The sequence below is a fragment of the Erythrolamprus reginae genome, chromosome 5 (genome assembly GCF_031021105.1).
Source record: "Erythrolamprus reginae isolate rEryReg1 chromosome 5, rEryReg1.hap1, whole genome shotgun sequence".
Lineage (NCBI taxonomy): Eukaryota > Metazoa > Chordata > Lepidosauria > Squamata > Dipsadidae > Erythrolamprus > Erythrolamprus reginae.
Genome location: NC_091954.1, coordinates 25108093 through 25130220, shown reverse-complemented (window position 1 = coordinate 25130220; position 22128 = coordinate 25108093). Strand labels below are relative to the sequence as shown.

At 40.5% G+C, this 22128-nt stretch overlaps 1 protein-coding gene across 3 annotated transcripts in view; it reads left to right on the top strand.

Annotated features, from left to right (window-relative positions):
• Positions 1 to 17197, top strand: part of LOC139167617 (lipase member K-like) — a 37926-nt gene extending 20729 nt beyond the window's left edge. For 2 of the 3 annotated variants that reach the window (XM_070752270.1, XM_070752273.1), the window contains 8 exons: positions 1031 to 1148; positions 1385 to 1583; positions 3908 to 4017; positions 4950 to 5086; positions 6960 to 7106; positions 9469 to 9540; positions 12296 to 12364; positions 16864 to 17197. In XM_070752270.1, coding sequence (XP_070608371.1) covers positions 1031 to 1148; positions 1385 to 1583; positions 3908 to 4017; positions 4950 to 5086; positions 6960 to 7106; positions 9469 to 9540; positions 12296 to 12364; positions 16864 to 17097 — 1086 coding nt within the window. In that variant the 3' untranslated portion in view covers positions 17098 to 17197. The remainder of the gene's footprint in view (positions 1 to 1030; positions 1149 to 1384; positions 1584 to 3907; positions 4018 to 4949; positions 5087 to 6959; positions 7107 to 9468; positions 9541 to 12295; positions 12365 to 16863) is intronic. The other variant, XM_070752271.1, reaches the window with a different exon arrangement.
• Positions 17198 to 22128: the final 4931 nt, after the last annotated feature.

Genomic DNA, 22128 nt, shown 5'->3' with positions numbered 1-22128 from the left:
AGATATTGATAAAATTGAATGGGTCCAAAGACGGACCAGAAAAATGGTGGAATGTCTTAAGCATAAAACCTATCAGGAAAGAATTAATGAACTCAATCTGTATAGTCTGGAGGACAGAAGGGAATGGGGGTTCATGATCAAAACATTTAAAAATGTTAAATAAGGTTCAGGAGAGAAGTGTTCTTAATAGGAAAGTGAACACAAGAACAAGGGGGCACAATCTGAGGTTAGTTGGGGGAAAGATTAGTAGTAACATGAGGAAATATTATTTTACTGAAAGAGTAGTAGATGCTTGGAGCAAACGTCCAGCAGACGTGGTTGGTCAATCCGCAGTAACTGAATTTAAACATGCCTGGGATAAACATATATTCATCCTAAGATAAAATACAGGAAATAGTACAGTAGTACCTCTAGATACGAGCTGCTCCACATGTGATTATTTCAAGATACGAGCCAGGAGGGGAGAGACATTTCTGTTCAAGTCCCGAGCTCAAATTCGGGATACGAGCCGAGCGTCCACTAGGTGGCGCAAGAATCCTTGCTTTTCGTTATCTCGGAGGGGAAAAACAAAGTCTAAAGCTATTTGTTCCAGATACGAGTTTGCTCGAGATACAAGCTCCCTTCTGGAACGAATTATGCTCGTATCTAGGGGTACTACTGTATAAGGGCAGACTAGATGGACCATAAGGTCTTTTTCTGCCGTCAATCTTCTAGGTTTCTATGTTTCTATGTCTACTTTTAAGGTCTTCTAAAACCTCTTAAGAACTATGTTGGATGGCTTCAAAGACTGACAATCTTGCCAGAATTAAACTGAATTTGATTAGCTGTTACTCTGTTCAGGGTTTTAATGTCCATAATATATGTAATTATCTATAGATCTTGATTACTATATTAGTATGTTTGTCCTATTATTCACATCTATACCTCTTAGTATTTCTTTATCTTGAAATAGTCTATTAGGTTTATTCATAATATCAGATTTATCACTATGATGAGTTGATTTTGTGTTTGTCATCTTTGCTTTTTTTAGAAACAGCTCATCCAATACTGGAAATATCCTTTTGAGGAATATTATGTGGTTACAGTAGATGGCTATATTCTTGATATATTCAGAATTCCACATGGAAGAGAAAACAACAAAACCACAAGTTTGTATTCTTACTAAGTTAGGTTATTTTACAATAGTAAGGTAAATGTACTTCTCAGCAAAGAACATAATTCTGGATTCAATACCAGAATGCGGAGAGGGAAGCAACAATTTAAGCTGGAATAATTCTGCCACAAATTATAATAGTTGAATAAAGTTACCACAACCAATATTAGTCTTAGAAAGATTACCTTAAGCACTAAATTACAGGATGCCTTTGTGATTCCTTTGTTTCAGGTCCAAAGCAAGTAGTGTTTCTACAGCATGGCTTGCTGGTGGAGGCTGGCCAATGGTATCAAAATCTTCCTCATAATAGTCTGGCTTTCATGCTAGCAGATGCTGGATATGATGTCTGGCTTGGAAATAGTCGAGGGAACACCTGGTCCAAGAATCATACATCTCTTTCTCCCTTGTCTGAGAATTTTTGGAAATTCAGGTATTCTGATATAAGCTTTGCGGAGCAATTTGAATTTCAGAAGTCTCTTCATAGTGGTGTTGTATTAATGCTTGGAAAATTTTATAGTCTTTGAATCTATTATCAATTGGGCTGCCTTCCTCTATCTGAAGTACAATCCTAGATACTCCTGGGTTTCTTTGTTTTCAGCTTCCTCAATACTTCTCATTGTGTTTTAAGTTTATTACCTTATTTCCTTTCATTCCTATTCTGGAGAAGAACAATTCATGTCTGCATGAGATCTACTCCCCAACCAGGCAGGGGGTCGCTTCCCATTCTGCCTGGTTCTAAGAACCAGTAGTACTGGGGCGGGAAGCTCCACCCACCAACCTGGGATACTCCACCTACCTGCCTGGGATGCTCCTGCACACGCAAACTGGTAGTGAAAGGATTGGTCCCATAGAAAGAGCTTTTTCCACAGAGGGGGTGTGGTTTTGTGTGCTGCCTGCATCTTGCAGATGGGGCTTCACATGTTTCTTGGCACACAGTTGCCACACAGAGCCATATCTGATGGCACACGAGCCGTTGCCCTAGCTTAGCTCCAGCGCACATGTGAGTACCGGCCAGCTAATTTTCAGTTCACACAGAGGCACTGGGAGGGCATTTTCAGCTTCTGGAAGGTCTCTTGAGGGGGAGGGAATTTTTGCCCTCCCCAGCTCCATGCAAGCCTCTGGAACCTGAGGAAGATGAAAAACAGGCCTACTGCACCCATCAGAAGTTAGGAAAGAGGCCATTTCCAGCCTCGAGAGGACCTCCTGGGGGAGGCCATTTTCGCCCTCCCCAGGCATCGAATTATGGGCGTGGCCATTCGTGCATGCACAATAGTGGACACACATACGCTTTTGGCACCCAAGCAAAAATGGGTTTGCCACCACTAAGACAGAGCATAGAGCAGATATTGATTTTTGAAGCAAAAGTAGATTCCCCCCCCCCCCCCCTTAACAACAGTTTCTCCAAAAGGCTTTTCTCCATTTGGAGCACCCTTAGGGAAAATGAATTAATGCTGTAAAGGAAACCTCCTTTATGGTTTCTCAAAGAGACTTTGTGCTAAACTCATGACCAAAATTGACCTTTTTTGCCACAGTTATTAAGTGAATAAAGGCAGTTGTTATATTAGTAAAGCCAGATTTCATTAAGTGAAATCTGGCTTCCCCACTGATTTTGTTTGTCAGAAGTTTACAAAAGGGGACTGTATGACCCTGCTACCCTCATAAATATGAGGCTGTTGTCAAGCATCTGAATTTTGATCACACGACCAAAGGCTGGAAGTGTGAAAAATGTTTTTTTTAGTGCTGTTGTAAATCGAGGACTATCTGTATTAATTTGTCAAAACTGATATGACTTAGCTTCATATCTTATTCTCAGGAAGATGAATTATTTATTTTTATTACATATTTTTTCTTTTGCTATCCCCATTATAAGTTTTTGATTGTCTTATATATTATAGAAGGAAAACATGACATTCACACCCAAATCCTTGGCTGTAAGAACTCCACACTCTCACACACACTCCAACCATTAGAAATTTTCAACAATTATAACAACAAAAAGCAATTTCTCCCCTTCCTCTAAATTCAGTGTTGGTTGAAATGGAAGAGATTATTGCTATACTTACACCAATACCCCCATTCCCAACATATTTGTCAACATATATTGTACATCAAGGCTAGCACAGCTGGATTTAGGCACAATCTAAGCAATCAGGAAGATCTCCCAAAATTTCAATTTTTTATATTTACAGTTTTATTATAATTACATTGAAATTCATTTCCATAAATTATCTTCCTCCAAGAGAATATATGTAGCTTAGGTTTGAACAGTGCTGATGATGCTACCTAGTTGGGTAATGAAGTGTCTGCAGGCAAATAACTGAGCGTCAAAGGAGTCCCCATTAAGCCCTTGTTTATGGCTTACGTACACTCCTTAATTGATTAAGATGTGCCTTGTTCCTACATGCATTCTAGGGTTTGTTGTTATGCACCTTGATGGTGTTCAGTTGTCAATCTCTGTTAGCAATGTTACTTATTACTTCTACAGTTTCCCAAGCTTTGAGTCTTACCTTGGTTAAACCCAGTCCTAAAGGTTAGTAATGGACAAAATGGAAAAGTAGACTTTTGGTTCTAAATCTTGAACCCCTGTTCTTTACTTTATTAGAGATTGGGGCAATTTTAGGCTTTTTAGGATGCATGGCATGTCCTCGATGGATGCAACTTTGCAGAAATGAGACTCATACACTCTCAGGATTTGAAAGGCTGAAGATCCTTGCCATCCATTCAGCTTAATGAGGACATGTGTTTTGTTTCCAGTTTTGACCAGATGGCTAAATATGACCTTCCAGCATCTATAGATTTTGTTCTGCAGAAAACTGGGCAGCAACAACTTTATTATATTGGCCACTCCCAAGGAACCACCATTGGTAAGTTCAGAAAATGCCCAACCTTGTGCCAAGGTTGCTCTTGTCAAGGATTGCAATCGTATGTATATTTACCAGAAAGAAAGTCCCACTGATTTCAAGTAAATGTTCTAATTAATATGTACTATATTTTTGGAGTATAAGACATACCTTTTTCCTCCCTAAAAGAGGCTGAAAATTTGGGTGAGTCTTATACTTTGAATGTAGCTTTTTCAAAGCTTTTTTTTCCAGCCCTAACTAGTTGCTAACCATCTTCCAGGTTTCTAAATGCACTAAATTTGTGCATGCGCGAGCATCCCTTCACAAGATTTTGGTGGCTTTTTGCCTCCTGCGCATGCACAGGAGCAAGATCACGCAAGGGGATGCATGTGTGTGAATCGTCATGATGCACATGCAGTACACTAGTAGATAGGTAAGAGGAACCTACCCCTTCCTCTAATATGTTTAGTGACAGCGACTTAGGCACAAGGCCAGCTGGGCAACTTTGGGCCAGTCACTTTCTCTCCGCCCTAGGAAGGAAGCAATGGCAAACCACTTCTGAAAAACCTTGCTAAGAAAACTACAGGGACTTCAGCTAGTGAGTCTCCAAAAATTGGACATAATTGAAAGGGGGGGGGGAGTTTGCATTTCCAAGTCCTCATAGCATATATAGCACACATAGCGCTAAACAATAAGGTAAGCGAATTGTGTAGCTGCCTCTTTTTCTTTTTACTAGCCAAGGTTTACGAGGCCAGAGTGAGGTAGCATCTCAGTGGGGGATTAATTCAGGATTCATCCTGTTTCATCTCCATGCTTTTAGCGGGAAGATAGATGTTAAGCGTATCAAAGATGGAATCTTATTTAATCAGCTGTAATTTTATTTAATTGGGTGGAGTCGGAAATCAATTGACTTTGATGTTCACAAGCTGTTTCTCTCTTCTTTTTCTCTTCATCAGCTTTTATAGCTTTTTCATCCAATCAACAACTGGCTTCCAAAATCAAACTGTATATAGCTTTAGCACCTGTTGCTGCTCCTAAAAATGCTAAAACACCTATAGCCAAATTTGCAAAACTTTCTGATACAGAAATTAAGGTATGTGGATTAGGTGACTTTGGCCTGTAGTATTCATTATATGAAAGTGGTAAGATTTAGAAACTTGGTCTTGTTGCAGTCTTAGAACACAGGGCATTTTCATTTTATTTGAATACCTGTGGAATCATCTCACCCCAAAGGGATTGGACATTCCACTCATTCTGGCAGAAGGGGTATGCGGTGAGCCTTGTCTGTCAAGGACTGGTAGAGTCCATGAGAAGCACCTTTTCTGCTGTGGCTCATGACCTCTGAAAATTGTGGGATCTGCCCCCACTCTCTTGTCCCTCCCTAAGAGTTCCAGAACCTGGCTGTGCCAACTGGCCTGGGGGCTCTGATTTTGTAGGTGATACTAGTATACCTCCACCTTTTCATGTTGGAGGTGGATTAGAAAGGAGAACCCATCTCCACCCTGTAGTATTCTGGTTTTGACTTACTGTATTTAATTTCTGTTTATTTACTATTGAATGTTTCAGTTTTTCCCTTTAATTTTATGATGTTTTTAAACTGTTTAAGGTCATGTGGCAGGGATATTGACAGCATATAAATTAAATAAAAATATTTTCTTTTAATATTGGAATTTCCTTCCTTCCTAACTTCCTCCCTCCTTCCCTCCATTCCTCCCTTTCTTTCCTCCCTCCATCCTTCCCATCCGTCCATTCATCCATCTTTCTGTCATCTCTGTTTCTCTCTCCCCCCCTCTCTCTCTCACACACAAACACATACACACACAGAGAGCCAATATTACTAAAAAGGAGTGTTTTACACAGGTAATCCTTGATTTACAACAACAATTGAAACCAAAATCTCTGTTACAATGCAAGACAGTCCTTAAAATGAGTTCAGCCATGTCTTGCCACAGTTGTTAAATGAATCACTGTCTGCAATTATTAAATTGGTGATACAGTGTTAAGTGAATCTGGCTTCCCCATTGATGTTGCTTGCAAGAAGGTTGCAAATGGTGATCACATTGCAATCATTGAAATTATGAACCAGTTTCTTCTGTATTTTGATCACATGATCACCAGGATGCTGTAATCGTCATAAGTGTGAAAAACAATAATGAGTCACTTGTTTCGATGCTATTGTAACTTCAAACGGTCACTAAATGAATTATTCTAAGTTGTGGCCTACCTGTATTGGTTCTACTGTGTTCCTTAAAGGTATATCATCTTCTGTAGAACTGCTGGGGATATGGTGGGACCAGAGGTGGGTTCCTCTTGGTTTGCATCAGTTCTATAGAACCGGTAGCAAACTGCTGGTGACATCATGGAGGCGATTCTATCGGTGCCGATCCATGGATGCTATCTTTTATTTTTTGGATTGTTTTTTGAAAAAAAAAAGGTTTTGGAATTTTTTACTGATTTTTTCTTCTGTGCATGCACAGAAACTGAATTTTCAGCACTGTGCATGTGCTGCCATCTTGTTTTTAACTTTCTTGGGGGGGGGGAGATATTTTTTTGTGCATTTTTGTGGCATGGGAGGAAGCAAATTGTTTTGCGACATGGGAGGAAGCAAATTGTCAAGGTTCTAGATAGCATCCAGCTACATCAGAGTCCAAGTCAAAATACTTCCAATTTATTGGCGAAGCCATCCTGGCACCTACACTGGGAAATCTGAATCTTGAGTTCCCCACCCAGCTGAAGGTTCACATCCCTTGTCCCTCACCCACAAACTTTCACATTGCTCACTCAGATCACCCCTCCCAAGTTCCCATAAACATCAGGCCATAAACATAGATAGTGTGGCAAGCCATTAATTTATCACCAACTTTTGCCAGTTTGACACAAACTGGCAGCAAGGTAAGTTTGAAACCACTCCTGGGTGGGGTGTATGATCCTGTATAACTAATATTCATCTATCTGAAATTTTACAGATCTTATTTGGACAGGAAGAATTTTTGCCAAAAACACATATTAGTACTTTGCTTTCTACCAAACTCTGCAGTCAGAAGACACTGGTGTCTATTTGTAGCAACATATTATTTATATTGAGTGGTTTTAATGAGGAGAACTTGAATATGGTGAGTACCACTGGTTCAGCATAATATTCTTCATTTTAAAAGTTTTTTTCCCAGGAATGCTATTAGTTGGACAATATTCTCAGCAGGCATAATCATTTGTCAAAAGGCAACCAGACTGTTTTTTGAGCAAGATATCCAAGATGCTTCCTTAGTTCTGGCAGGGTGGTGGGGTAATGCAGTGAAGGGCTACCAAATTTTTTATTACTACACTGTGGGTGTGGCTTATGCAGGAGGCCCTGCATTTTCTTTCAACATATTTCAGTGCAAATTGGGTGCTTTGGAGTGGAACTCCATTTTTGCTACCCCACTGCGTCCCCCCCTGGTCCAGGCAGTAGCCCACCCCTGGGGTAATGGAAGGATTAGTTCTGACAGAATTGGATGTGGGGAGGGGGAGGCAGAGCTAGAGGGAGCATATTTCTTGGCACTCATCTGGTCATTAGCTAACAATGCTAACAACCACATGACTACAAAGAAATATGATCCTCCCATTGCCCCCATACCCCCATCCTGGCCTCACATGTTGGTGCAGTCAAAAATGGCTACCATAGTATACATGGGAAACTCCAGAATGTTGATTTACCTGGAGATAGATTGAAAAGCTTTCTTTTTGTCACTCTTTCCAATTCCCTGGTAACTGATTTTCCAGGGAATTGGAATTTCCCCCCACTAAATCTATGGGTACGCTTCGAAACCAAAGGGCAGCAATTTGCCATTTTGCTTTCCAAAGAATGTTAATGGATTGTTTATTGTTAATAAAAATTAAGCTGAAGGTGGGTGCTTTACTTTCCAGCCCATCATCCAGCCATCCTTCCTTCTTCCATCTATAAAAAAATCAAATAATGTTACAAATTATCTACACACGCTTGAAGTATCAAGTGATGAGTTCCTTTTCACTAGATGAATCTGGGATAGACATTTGTTGAGGATGTTTTAATCTGGGTTCCTTCAATAAAAAAATGAGATGGTCCAGAAAGTTTCCATTATTTTATTTACTGGCTCATGTATCTAAGTGTCTTGATGTTCACTCCTGAAGACCATGAATGAGACAAAGGGAGAAATTTTCTTTTTTTGCTCTTTTCAGTCTAAGGGATGGAAATTCACCTTTTTCATTTGAGATGACAGAGGAACTCAATTTCCATTGTGGCTTCTTAGTTTGGTCTTTTTTTGTCTTGCATTACATTCTATTATTTTGCCTGGGAATGAGATCTTTCCCCCTGAACTTTTAAAAAAGGTTATTGTATCTTTTCTGCCATTGTGAGACCAATCTGGTGTTCAGGGGTGTCTCTGACTGTATCACACAACTTCCACTGCTTTCTGTATGTTTCGAATGATTGGTTGCAGATGTTACTACCATAGTGCTCATTTTGTACCAACAGTGTGAACAAGAAAGAAACATAACTTTTTATGGAAGGTTTCAAAGATTTTCAGTTCTCATTTCTATAAATCTCTGTGTGGGCTTTCAGCCTATTGAGTTATGTATTAGATTGATTAACTCAATCATAGCTTATGGAATAAACACAATTTGGATTTGTATAATAAAAACAACCTATGGCTGCTTGACTCTCCCTTTCTGGAGCAGAGACATTTTTAAGAAACTGCCAAATACGTCAACAGTAAACAGCTCAACCAAAGAATCTTTAAGATCACCCCTGCCAACACTGGCAAGCAAGCCACTAGAACAGTAATGGCAAACTGTTTTCCCCTCGGTTGCCGAAAGTGCATGCACACATACTATCATGCCCATAATTCAATGCCTGGGGAGGACGAAATTGCCTCCCTTGCCCCCTGGAGGTCAGAAACAGCCTTTTCTCAATTTCTGGTGGGCCCAGTAGGCCCATTTTTCACCGTCCCCAGGTTCCAGAGGTTTCCCTGGAGCCTGGAAAGGTTAAAATGCCCTCCCCATCCCTCCGGAGGCCCCCTGGGTGCTGAAAATGCCCTCCCAGAGACTCCATGCAAACTAAAAATCAGCCGGCCGATGCACACATGTATGCTGGAGCTGAGGTAGGACAACGGTTCGTGTGCCAGAAAATATGCCTCTGCATGCCAACTGTGGCATCTGTACCTAATATCACTGCATTAGAATATAAACTGACAATAAATTTCACTCCTTACTAGCACTGATGATATTACTAGTTTGGGCAATGAAAGGTCTGGAAGAAAACAAGCAAGCTTAGAGATTTTCATATTTTTAAGACTCTTGGTCTTCCCTGCCATGGTTTGCAATCATTAATGGTTATATTTATGCAGTAACATACAACCAAAGAAAGAAATCACATGATTCTTTAACATAAAACAACAACACTAAGCTGAAAGTAACTTGGTTGCACAATAAAGAATTTACATGATGGGGTTTTTTTTCCAGAGCCGAGTCGATGTGTATGTATCATCTGTCCCAGCTGGTACATCTGTGCAAAATATCATCCATTGGAAACAGGTAGATACCCTAAAATAAATTGCTTCCCTGGTAGGGCATAATATATTGTGCTTTAAGAAATTATAATATGGACTTTTCTGGAGAGTTATACTGTAAATTGTTATTCTTTTGTTGACAATACCCAAGTGATATTTCAACCCTGAACTATCCATGTTATGCTATTTCAGTCCTGTCACAATGTCTGAAAATTGTACAAGTCTAAATGGGGAGGAAAAAAGTCAGGCTAAAGTATTGGAGTAGTGAGTGGCTGTGAATATTTTTCCCTCCAGTTCCGGGGGTTTTTCCTCTTTGGTTTTGAGTGGAGAGCATTTCCCCATTCATGACTGGTCCAGAGTTTGAGGGTTGCTTTAATCTCCATTCCTTACTCAAAGAATGGCTTTGCACAGATTTATTGCCAATCATGCCTGTTGATGAATTGGAAGTCCCTTAGCAATTACTTAGATCCTAGTCATTTCACCAATGGATTACTGCTGTGCACTCCAAATGGGGCTGCTTTTGAAAACCAGAATCAGAGTAGATTTGGAAGAGACCTTGGAATTCTTCTAATCCAGCTCCTTGCTCAAGTAGGAAATTCTATACCATTTCAGACAAGTGACTGTCCAGTCTTCCTAAATACCTCCAGTGATGAAACACTCACAAAGTCTGAAGGTTAATTGTCCTCACAGTTAGGAAGTATCTCCTTAATTCCAGGTTGCTTCTCTCCTTGATAACTTTTCTACAATCAGTAGAAAAGTTATCTATTGATTCTTGTCCTGCCCTCTGATGTTTTGGAAAATAAATTGATCTCCTCCTCTTTATGGCAACCTCTCAAATACTAGAATACTGCTCTCATAAACCCACCCCGGTTCTTCAGATGTTTCGGCCTCTGGGCCATTAATCATTTTAGTTGTTCTTCTTTGAACCGTTTCCAAAGTCTCAACATCTTTTTTCTAATGGACTAACCAAAACTGGATGCATATTCCAGGTGTGGGCTTATTAAAGCTTTATAAAGAAGTACTAATACTTCACATGATTTTGATTCTATACCTCTGTTTATACAACCAATTAGCTCAGTGATGGCAAACCTTTTTTTCCTCAGATGCCGAAAGAGTGTGCGCCCGCACTATCGTGTATGCACAAGTGCCCACACTTATAATTCAATGCCTGGGGAGAGTGAAAACAGTTTTCCCTTCCCTCTAGAGACCCTCTGGAGGCCAGAAATAGCCTTTTTCCAACTTCTGATGGGCCCAGTAGGCTCGTGTTTTGCCCTCCCCAGGCTCCAAAAGCTTCCCTGGAACCAGGGGAGGGTAAAAATGCCCTTCCCAATCCCCCCAGAGGCTCTCTGGAAACCAAAAACACCCTCCCATAACCTGTGTGCGAGGCAAAAAAATCAACTGGCTGGCACAAACATGCATGTTGGAGCTGACTTAGGGCAATGGCTCACGTGCCAGCAGATATGGCTCTGCGTGCCACAAGTTCGCCATCACTGTATTAGCTTTTTTGGCTGCTGCTACCTGGAAGCTATGGTTGCTGCAGAATATGATGGAAGCAACATCATAGTGCAATACTCCTAGGTGACAGCTTTGCTCTGGGAGCTGCATTGCTTACCAGTTAGTCTCCAGGGCCAATTGAAGGTGCTGTTTACAATCTAATACTGGCATTGGGCCTAGTATTTGAAGAGCCACTTTTCTCCAATAGTGCATTTGTCTCACACAACACAGTATCATCTATTAGACAGGGTTCCCTAAACTTGGCAACTTTAATAACATTAGCATTTAAACTTATATACCTCACAGTCAAGGGTGAGCTACTGCCCGGATGAGCGGGGGGGGGGACGGACACAGTGGGGGAGCAAAAATGGAGCTCCACCCCAGAACACCCAATTTGCACTGAAAGATGTTGAAAGAAAATGCAGGGCATTCTGTATAAGCCACTCCCTTCACTGCTCACAACCCTTTCTAGGCGGTTTACAGAGAGCAAGCATATTGCCCCCAACAATCTGGGTCCTCATTTTACTGACCTTGGAAGGATGGGAGGCTGAGTCAACCTTGAGCCTACTGAGATTCGATCTGCCAAACTGTTGGCAGCCAGTGATCAGTAGAAATAGCTTGCAATACTGCACTCTAGCTAGTGCACCACCAAGGCTCTTATAACACTTTAACACTTGTGGACTTCAACTCCCAGAATTCTCCAGTCAGTGTTAAAGTTGCCAAATTTGAAGACCTCTGTATTAGAACCTAGGGAACTTGGTTATTTTCCTAGGCTTTGGGACAAACTGTTGTCTAATATAGAGACTTAAATACTAGATGCATATGAGCAATCCTTAATTGTAGTAAAGGCAGCTTGACTTTCTGGTTTTTCTTTGAAGACATTTCACTTCTCATTCAAGAAGCTTCTTCAGCTCTGACTGGATGATGGGGATCCCTAATAAAATTTGTTTAGAATTAGAACTTGCTTGATCGCATTAGGAAAGGCTTCTTCTTTCAGCTTCCTTATTTTTCCTCAAGTTTAAAACAGTTACAATGGGTATGAAAAAGTAACTTTGCACCCAATCCTCACAGTGCTTGTAAAGCAAAGGAAAGCTGAAGTAAGATGATAAACACAGTTTCATTTAGCAAATGCTTCCTTTAACAACCAAGTTGGCGGTCCCAATTGTGATCCCTTAATGAGGATTGCCTTTAAATATAGATTCTGGGTTCATCTTGTGAAGTTCTAGTTCTTCATTTCTATTAAAAATAAATAAATACATTCATTTGAGATTTCTTTATATTTCCAGGCCATTAACAGTGGTAAACTTCAAGCTTATGATCATGGAAGGCTTGGAAATAAATTTCATTATGGACAGGTAAAGTATTTTCCATCAGATGGGTATCTCAAAAGTAATGATATGACCATATCTCTTCTATTAGACATTTGGTCAACTTCTGCAACCATCTAGCCTACATGTGATTTTATGCTCTCCACTCTGTTTGGAAGCCAAGCCAATTTATTATTATGTAACCAGAATTGCATCGAAGAGGTTTCATCTTCAGTGCTGAAGCTCAGTAGATCCAGTAGGCTGTTTGAGAATAGCCTAATCCTGGCTTTTGGCTACTGGGCACACAACCAGTTTCATCCAGCTTTGCAATTCCTCCCTCCCTCCCTCTTTCCCTTTTTGAACCTCAATGAAAATGCACATAAAGTGAACTAAAAACAGATAGGTGGAGAGAAAGAGTAGAATTGCCAGCCTTTAGGCCAGATGAAATTGACTAAATTTATTTACTTACTTGCTTACTTACTTACTTACTTACTTACCTACTTACTTACTTTCTTACTTACTTATTTAGACTTCTATGCCACCCAATCTTGAAGGACTCATGGCGGCAAGAAGTCAAAAATATTATCTAATCTCTAAAATCCTAATAAAACTAGTATAAAATGTACATAACAACATGCCTACACACCAATTTAACACATTCATATATGTGGCCATGGACGTTGTTAATATCAGGACTCCCAGGCCTGCCAGCATAGCCAGGTCTTTGTGGCCTTATGAAAAGCCAGCAGGGTGGGAGCGATGCGGATGTCGGGGGGAGTTGATTTTATAGAACCAGGACAGCAACAGAGAAGACCCTCCTCTGTGGTCCCACCAACCTGTATTGCTTAGTTGACGGGACCTGGAGGAGACCGACTCTGTGTGCTCTAATTGGCCTCTGGGAGGTATGTGGCAGGAGACTATTCTTTAGATAGTCTGCTCCTAAGCCATATAGGGCTTTATAGGTGATAAGTAACACCTTGAATAGTGCCCAGAGACTAATAGGAAGCCAGTGCAGCTTGCAGAGTACAGGTGTTATATGGGTGTATCAATGCACACTCATGACAACTCGCATGACTGCATTCTGGACAATTTGGAGTCTCCGGACATTCTTCAAGGGTAGCCCCATAGAGAGTGTGCTGCAATAATCAAGACGGGAGGTGACGAGGGCCTTAGCAACTGCGTGTAGAGCCTCCAGGCCTAAATAGGGTCGCAACTAGTATACCAGGTGAACCTGTGTGAAGGTCCCCCTGGCCACAGCTGAGAGATGGTGTTCAAGGTTCAACTGTGGATCCAGGATGACACCCAAGTTGTGAACCCTATATGAGGGAGTTAGAGTTTCACCACCCAGGATGATGGTCGGAGAGGTTGAATAGTCCTTAGGAGGAAATGCTCACAGCCACTCGGTCTTGTCTGGGTTGAGCTTGAGCCTGTTGGCCCCCATCCAGATTCTTACAGCCTCCAGACACTGGCACATCACATCCACTGCTTCACTGAATTAGCATGGGGTGGAGATGTATAACTGGGTATCATCAGCATACTGGTGATACCTCACCCCATCCCATTAGATGATCTCACCCAGCAGCTTCATGTAGATGTCAAATAGTGGGGGGGGGGAGGACAGATCCCTGTGGCACCCCACAAAGGAGAGGCCAAGAGGTACCCCTTAAAACTAGATCATTTTTTCACTGCTCCAAGAGAAACACCAAGTTGAGCGTGTGACCCCCCCTCTATGAGCTAAACCCTGAAATACTTGGATCAGGTCCATGGTTGTCATGGAAGCTATGAACTTCTGTGCTGCTTCTGAGGTTTCGCCAAGCAACGGTAAGTTGAATTCCCCCAGGAATGCAAGCCTGGGGAACTCCACCACCAGCCCGGCTACCGCCTCGAGCAGCGCAGGCAGGGCTGTTGCAACATAGCTGGGAGGCAAGTATGTTAACAGCAAGCCCACCTGAACCCCTAAATCCAACCTCAAGAGGAGAGACTCACATCTAGAAATCTCAGGAGCAGGGATCCTGCGAGGGCTTAGAGTCTCCCCACCCCTTCCCTGATGTCATGGCTGCTGTAACACCAGAAACCCATCTGGGCACGTTTCAGAGAGAGGAACACCTCCCTTGGGTCCCAGCCAGGTTTTGGTCACACAAGGCAGGTCAGCCCCCTCTTTTAAGAGTGAATCTCGGATTAAGGAGGCTTTGTTGGCAACCAACCTGGCATTGAGTAGTAGCAGCCTGAGACCAGGGCCCTGACTATGTCTGACACCAGCTACACAGGATGATACCGAGGGGCCAGAATGAGGAATCGCTTTCGAACAGTGAGTCCTCGTTCCCCACGAGTGGCCTACCCCTCACCTCCCACCATACCTGCCCCTCCCAGTAACACTGTAATGTCCTGCTCTCCACCACATCCAGAATCCATCTTCCCTCATTATAGGTCTTACAATCTCTCAGCCAACCTGTCATTCCATATAAATCAGTCATTCCTCACTCACACAATATATGTAATTTACAAAAATTAAAATTCTAATTAAATCCCCAACCCACCATTCCCTCCCCAATGATATATAATAATAATAATAATAATAATAATAATAATAATAATAATAATAATAATACAATACAAAAATAGAAAATATACCATCTACTATATAATTTAGTCAAAATTTACATAAAACAGACATTCATTCAATCTCACAAACATCATCCAGCACATATACCATAGTTACAGCTAAAATTTACTTCCAGAATCAAAAAGGCATTAAAATGTAGTTTAAAATATTAGACAATATAAAACAATTATAAACACAATTGGATTGAGTTGGAAATCTAAGATGACATAACTCTTATCCAGCCTGGCATAGTCCCAGTTCATCAGTGTGAAGAAGGAAAGATATTATTGTCCTTCTTTTTAAAGACATAAAAAAAACCTCAATTGGTTATCTGAAAGGTCCTGGGAGTCCAGAATTAAAAGTTGTCTAATCTTCTTCACAAGGGAACATCTATATATATATAAGGGGGAGGGCTAAAAACCATAGTCTTAACATCTCTATTCACAGGTCTCTTGTTATTTCATCTAAACAAAAAGTTAATAATGCTGTAACAAACTTCTTGGCACTCATTACACAAGGTGAAAAGGAGAAAGACATCAAGATGTTATCCACTGGGCTGGCTGCTTCCACCAGCCAGTCCTCTCGACTCTGTTTTCTCTTTGGCTCAGATCTTACACACTTCGTCTGCTTCCCTTCCACCCCTCCACTGGCTTTTCTCTATTGGCCCAACCCTACTAACTCATGCCTTTGATTTCACATATTGTTGTGAGATTCCTTTGAAAACAAAGTACACAAAATAAACAAATGGATAGATAGATAATAGGAAGGAAGGAAGGACTTAATTAAGAAATATGAACAGTTGCAATAGAAGGCTTAAGACTGAAAGTAGAAAGTGGTAAATTCTGCCTTGAAATTTGCCTTAGGCATGTATGTACCAGAAGTTCAAATAATAGGCCTTGAGATACAGACTTTCCAAAATGTCTAAGTATTGTGTGAACACACATAGCAAAACAAGCAACCATGCACATGTGCATATTTGAATAGGCAAAACTAATATTTACTTGATGAAGACTGATTAAAAATTGGGACAATCATGCCTTCTACCATTCTGAACCCATCTGGAGCTTTACAGAAGATATCTCCCTGATATCTCAAGATTACCTTTAACGTAAAACATTGAGCCTGATCATTTTTCTCCAGCCCCTCTTATTGATTGGTTAAATGGAAGTGCGATTAGGATTCGTATGGGATAAATGGATTGATGGATTAATTTAATTGTTTTAAAGTTTGATAGGAAATAGGTTATGTTTTAGTAAATTTCAATTTCTATTGTTATTGTTTATTATTTATTTATTTTATTTATTCATTTGTCCAATACACAAATACATAGGAAGAAAAATAGACATGTAGTAATATATATAAGGGTAAAGTGAACTTAGAGGAGAGGATATATGAAAGAAAGAAAATATATATGATAAGTGAGAGAAAGGAAAGACAATTGGACAGGGGACGAAAGGCACACCAGTGCACTTATGTACGCCCCTTACTGGCCCTATTACTATGTTGGAAGCCACCCTGAGTTTCAGGAGAAGGGTGGTCTAGAAATTGAATTAAGAATGAATGAATGAATGAATGAATGAATTAAGAATGAATGAATGAATGAATGAATGAATGAATAAACAAATAAATAAATTATTGACAGAAGAAAAAGGGTGAAGTGTGAAGGCAGGTCAACCAGAAGCAGTAAACTTCTTTTGAAACTCAGTAGTATGGGTGGATACATTGCACCCTCAATTACAATGAGAACATATGTAGTCTTTAGAAAGAATGTTAATACATAGTTAGCATTCTACAGAACTCAAGTTAATGAATACTCAAGAATCCAGCCCCATTTCTTTCATTTCTGTTTTTGCAAAGTGGCACACAATTTAGCTAACAATCCCTTTATTTGGATCTGAGAAGTAGGATTATATCACATTTTCTTTTTCATTGTTTTTAAAAATAGGATTCACCTCCTGAATATAATGTATCAGCTATGACCGTACCAACAGCAATTTGGAATGGTGGAAATGACTGGATTTCAGATCCTGAAGATGTTAATCAATTAATCACCCAAACTCGAAACCTTATTTCCCACAAATTTATTTCTGAGTGGAACCATCTGGATTTTATATATGGTATTGATGCACCGGATAAATTGTATTATGATATAATGGACTTACTCCAGAGGAATTTTTGAGAAATATTTGTGAACAATAATATGAAGTTCATTTGCTATTAATTTTCTACTAGCTTTTTTCCATGATCAATTTTTAATAAACTTCCAGATTACATACAAGGTGAAAGACCATCCAGTGAATTCATACTCTTATCTCTGTTGACTTGTTTCCCATACATGACAAATCATTTAGCTTGGATGCATAGATTATTTTATTTACGTACCACTCAGAGTTTATTTTGTTTTTACAATTACTCCTAAACTACTTTTCTTTCAAAGATGGGGTGGGGTGAACACATGAAATTCATATCCCTAATGGAGAACATGAGTATAGCTAGGGGTGGGCTGCTGCCCAGATGGGTGGGGGGGAGGCGGGGACACAGTGGGGTAGCAAAAATGAAACTCTACCCCAGAACACTCAATTTGCACTGAAAGATGTTGAAAGAAAATGCATAAGCCACGCCCACAGTGTGGTAGTAAAACTTTTGGTAGCCCTTCACTGAGTATAGCTATTGTTAGAATGCAGTATTGCAGGCTAATTCTGCAGACTCCCAGCAGTTCAGTCCTGATCAGCTCAAGGTTGACTCAGCTTTCCATTCTTCTGGGGTTGGTAAAATGAGGACTCCAATTGTTGAGGGCAATATGCTGACTCTGTAAACAGTTTAGAAAGAGCTGTAAAGCACTGAAGCAGTGTATAAATCTAAGTGCTATTGTTATTGCTTACACATCTTGTCCCATTTGTGTTGGAAGCACTTTTTAAGGTGCTTCTGTGTTGAAAGAATTAGCCAGTGACATCACCGTTGCCTGGGGGATGTCCGGTGGGGGCTCCTTCATGTGATGCAAAATAATAAAATCTTTCCAAATACTTAAAAGGTAAAAGAAAACACATTGAATCATTGGAACCGGCTCCCCTGTCTTGATCATATAGGTCTGATAGACTGTAGTTCTTAGAACTAGCATAGTACCTGTTGAATTCCAGTGTAATGAAGCCAATGAGAGCTGCTTTGGCTAGTGTTTAAGGCACCAGAGAGAAACTCGGAGAAAGAGATTGCCAGAGCAGAAGCTACGTAGGATTAGGTTTATAACTCTTGAAGCCTTCTTGGCTATATTGTTGCAGTGGGCTTTGGCACTTAAATCTTTTGTTATTAGTATACCAAGGTCTTTAACCGAGTGAGTTTAAATCCTGCCTTAGTGATAAAAGCCAGCTGGGTTAACTTGGGCCAGTCACTCTGTCCTAATCCAACCCATTTCACAAGTTTTTTGTTGTGCGGAAAATAGGACAAGGAAGAAGTATTGGGTATGTTTGCTGCCTTGAACTATTTGTAATAATAATAAAGGAGGGATACAAATAAATAAATAGCTGAAATTTAATCAAGGAGACATGGATGGTCAGCCACAAAAGTTAATATTTTGCCTATTGTTGCTCTTCTTTCTCTTCTTTCAACCCCTGTCTATTATTCTAAAGCTCTCTGATTAAGAGTAGAACATGACATAAAATATACAATCCTAAAAGCATCACAAATCATACTTGTCATGATCAAGAAATTGTTTTATCAGTATCTATGTTCTATTAGCATTAATGTTCAAAATGATTCCAAGAAATGGCTTAGAAAGAAATTCCCAGGACTTTGACCACATTTGCAGTAGTTGTCCAAATTTTTACTAATGGCATAAAGGAAGCCATGGCAGTATTTTAATGCAATATTGAACAGAGAAAAAGAATTATACCTCAAGAAGGATATAATGGAACTGGCAAAGGTGCAAAAAAAGGGCAACAAGAATGATAAAGGAAATGGAGCACCTCACTTATGATACCGATGCCTTGGTATCTTCAGCCTTCAAAGACAGCGTTTAAGGGGTGACTTGATCGAACTGTATAAAATCATGCATGGGATAGAAAAGGTGGATAGAGAAAAAATATTTTCTCTATCACACAATATTAGGACCAGGGGGCAGTCCCTAAAGCTCATAGGTAAGAAAGTGAGGACAAATAAAGGGAAATATTTCTTCACCCAGAGGGTCGTTAGTTTATGGAATTCACTTCCAGAAGAGGTTGTGACTGCTGTCAGCCTTGATAGCTTCAAGGCAGGATTAGACAGATTCATGGATGCCAAGTGTATCTGTGGTTATTGAAACAGATGTCCATGTACCGCCTCTATGTGGTTGAGGCAGGCAGGAGTCCCTTGAGTACCATTTGTTGGAGGCCAGGGGAAAGGGAGGGTCTTGCCTTCTCTTTCTGCTCAAGATCCCCAAGGACAATTGGTGGGCCACTATGTGACACAGAATGCTGGACTCGATGGGCTTTGGCCTGATTCAGCATGGTTCTTCTTATGTTCTTATGTTCTTATACTGTGTGTCTATTAATCCAGGTCATGGTTGTCCCAAAGGTGTTTTTTCAAGAGGCAACTGGATTTCCTGATTATTATTTGAACCTGTTTCGCTTAAGATCTTGGATAATGTAATGTTTGTGGATGTAATGTTTGTGGATGAGACAGTGAGGCAGGAACCAACATGCTTTAATAACCAATAACTAGTATAATTCTTATAATGTGTCTGACAGAAAACTCATCTGTCACTAGCTGACAGCTCCCTTTTATACAGGAGCCACAGGCGGTCTAATCAATCACAGCTCGTATAGTTCCCCCTCCTTAAACAGCCCTCTAGTGGCCCTCCAGAACACTACAGATGAGAAGCAAAATGTCTTCAAAGAAAACAAGAAAGTCCAGTTGCCTCTTTAAAAAGTACCTTTGGGACAAGAGTTATATATGGCTTCTTGTTTATCATTGTTTGACACATAGCCTAAATTACAAGGTACAGTATTTTCTACAGATGATTAACAGAGAAGGGTTTTTTTTTTACTATTTTGGATAGCAGTCAATTTCAGAAAGTAAAGAATTGCAATTTATATATTGCTGTCCTATATCAGCATTTTCAAACAAGTTATTTGCACATGCTCTACAATTTATTTTCCTGGATGCAAAGGATGCAAAGGACATGGAATAAGCATTAGGAAGGGAGGTTATATGAGTATTTGCAAGAGGTAGCTAAATAAATACCTTTGAAACAATGACCCAACAGATCATGGGTTGTGTAGCAAAATGATGTGTAGTACACATGCAGATAAAAAGAGCTGTACCAGAAGAAGTATGATGTAGAATACCAAGCTTGAAAATAATTCTCCATATCTATATTGAAAGATTATTGTAAATTTAACAACCAGAAGGTATTAACAGTTTGGATACGCATTTCCGCACCAAAGCAAATACAATGGTACCTCTACTTAAGAACTTAATTCGTTCCATGACCAGGTTCTTAAGTAGAAAAGTTCTTAAGTAGAAGCAATTTTTCCCATAGGAATCAATGTAAAAGCAAATAATGCATGCAAAACCATTAAGGGGAAAAAAAACCCTTGGAATTTGGGTGGGAGGAGGAGGAGGAGGAACAAAAGGAGAAGACAGTCACTGCCGAAGGAAGACGGTGAGGTGAGAGGAATAAAAAAAATCCAAAACTTTAAGGGTTTTTTTTAAAAAAAGAGGGACTCTGAGCCGAGTTGATCTGGCCGGGGCGAAGCACCCCCTTTTGCCTTTCTGCACATAGACACTCCGGGAGGCAACTTTGCGCCAGGTGTATGGGATGCAGCGCAAGGGAGTCACCACAGTGAAGTGGTTTATTCCCTCTCCAAGTGCCTAGAGAAAGGAAAATGCTCCGTTCGCTCTGGGCTGCCAAAGCCTCCTTAAGCACTACCGAAAGGCTCCTTTGGCAGCCCAGAAAAGCCCAAGATGGCCGGGATTAAAGGGGGAATGGCAGGAAATTGGCTGGGCCTTTGTGCCGCTCAAATTTCAAATTTCATGGGGAATTTTTCTGGGCTCGGGTTCTTAAGTAGAAAATGGTTCTTAAGTAGAGGCAAAAAAATATTGAACACCCATTTCTTATCTAGAAAAGTTCTTAAGTAGAGGTACCACTGTATTCTGATTTTCCCCCTTTTAAAGCTGTAGAAGACATCATTTAAAACAGTGGTGGGAATCAAATAATTAACCAGTTTTCTTCCCTAATGACCATCTGGGTAGTCAGCGGCGGGGTGGTGACAGGTAGCACTCAGCCTCCTGAACCTCCCTGGGAGTGAAAATGGGCCAGGGGGCTCTCTGCAGCCTCCTGGGAGTCTGGGGTCCCCCTGTATACTTCCCGCCTCATTTTGTGCCTAATAGGCCTCCTTGTAGCCTCCTGGAAGTGAAAATGGTCTAAAGGAGAGCTGCATTACACCCCCCACACCCGCATTTTGCACTTACCTGGGAGCCAAAATGGGATGGTGTGGACTTCTGAAAGGGGAGGGGCAGGGCCAGTCAGAAATTTAACTACTGGTTTGCCTGAACCTGATGAATCCCACCATTGATTTAAAATCATTCCATCGAATAAGGATTCACATGACCAACCAGAAATGACCTTGTTTTAATTGCTCAACTGGTGTTACAAAATAGACCATTTTCCCTGTGTGTCTAAATGTATTCCTTTGATCCTTGGATAAGATAAAATCAAAGAAGGCTGAAAGAAACTTTCAAAGCAAATCAACTAAAGAAAAAGAAGTAATGAAACTTAATCCAATCTTTACAAATTCACCTATGACATTAACCACAACCAGTGAAGGGCTACCAAAATTTTTACTACCACACTGTGGCCGTGGCTTATGGAGGATGCCCTGCATTTTCTTTCCACATCTTTCAGTACTCGTTTTCCTCGTCTGGGCAGCAGCCACTCCTGACCGCAACACAATCAAATCATTATTAGAAGAATCCATAAGACTATTCGTATCTGAATTGAATTGTATTGAATAAGAAGACATCATTGATTGCTGTTCTCAGTAAACATGGAGCGGCTCATGCTGGTGAGGGGCGAAGCAGAAACTGCCAACCTGCCCACCCTGTCCTACTATAATAAAAACAAACGATTTGACAGGGATGTCCTCCTATTGGATTGAGTCAGAAGACATCGGCCAGTAAGATGTAAATAAGATCGAACAGCTGCTACACTCAGCAGGTTGTTACAGCTGGAAGGTGT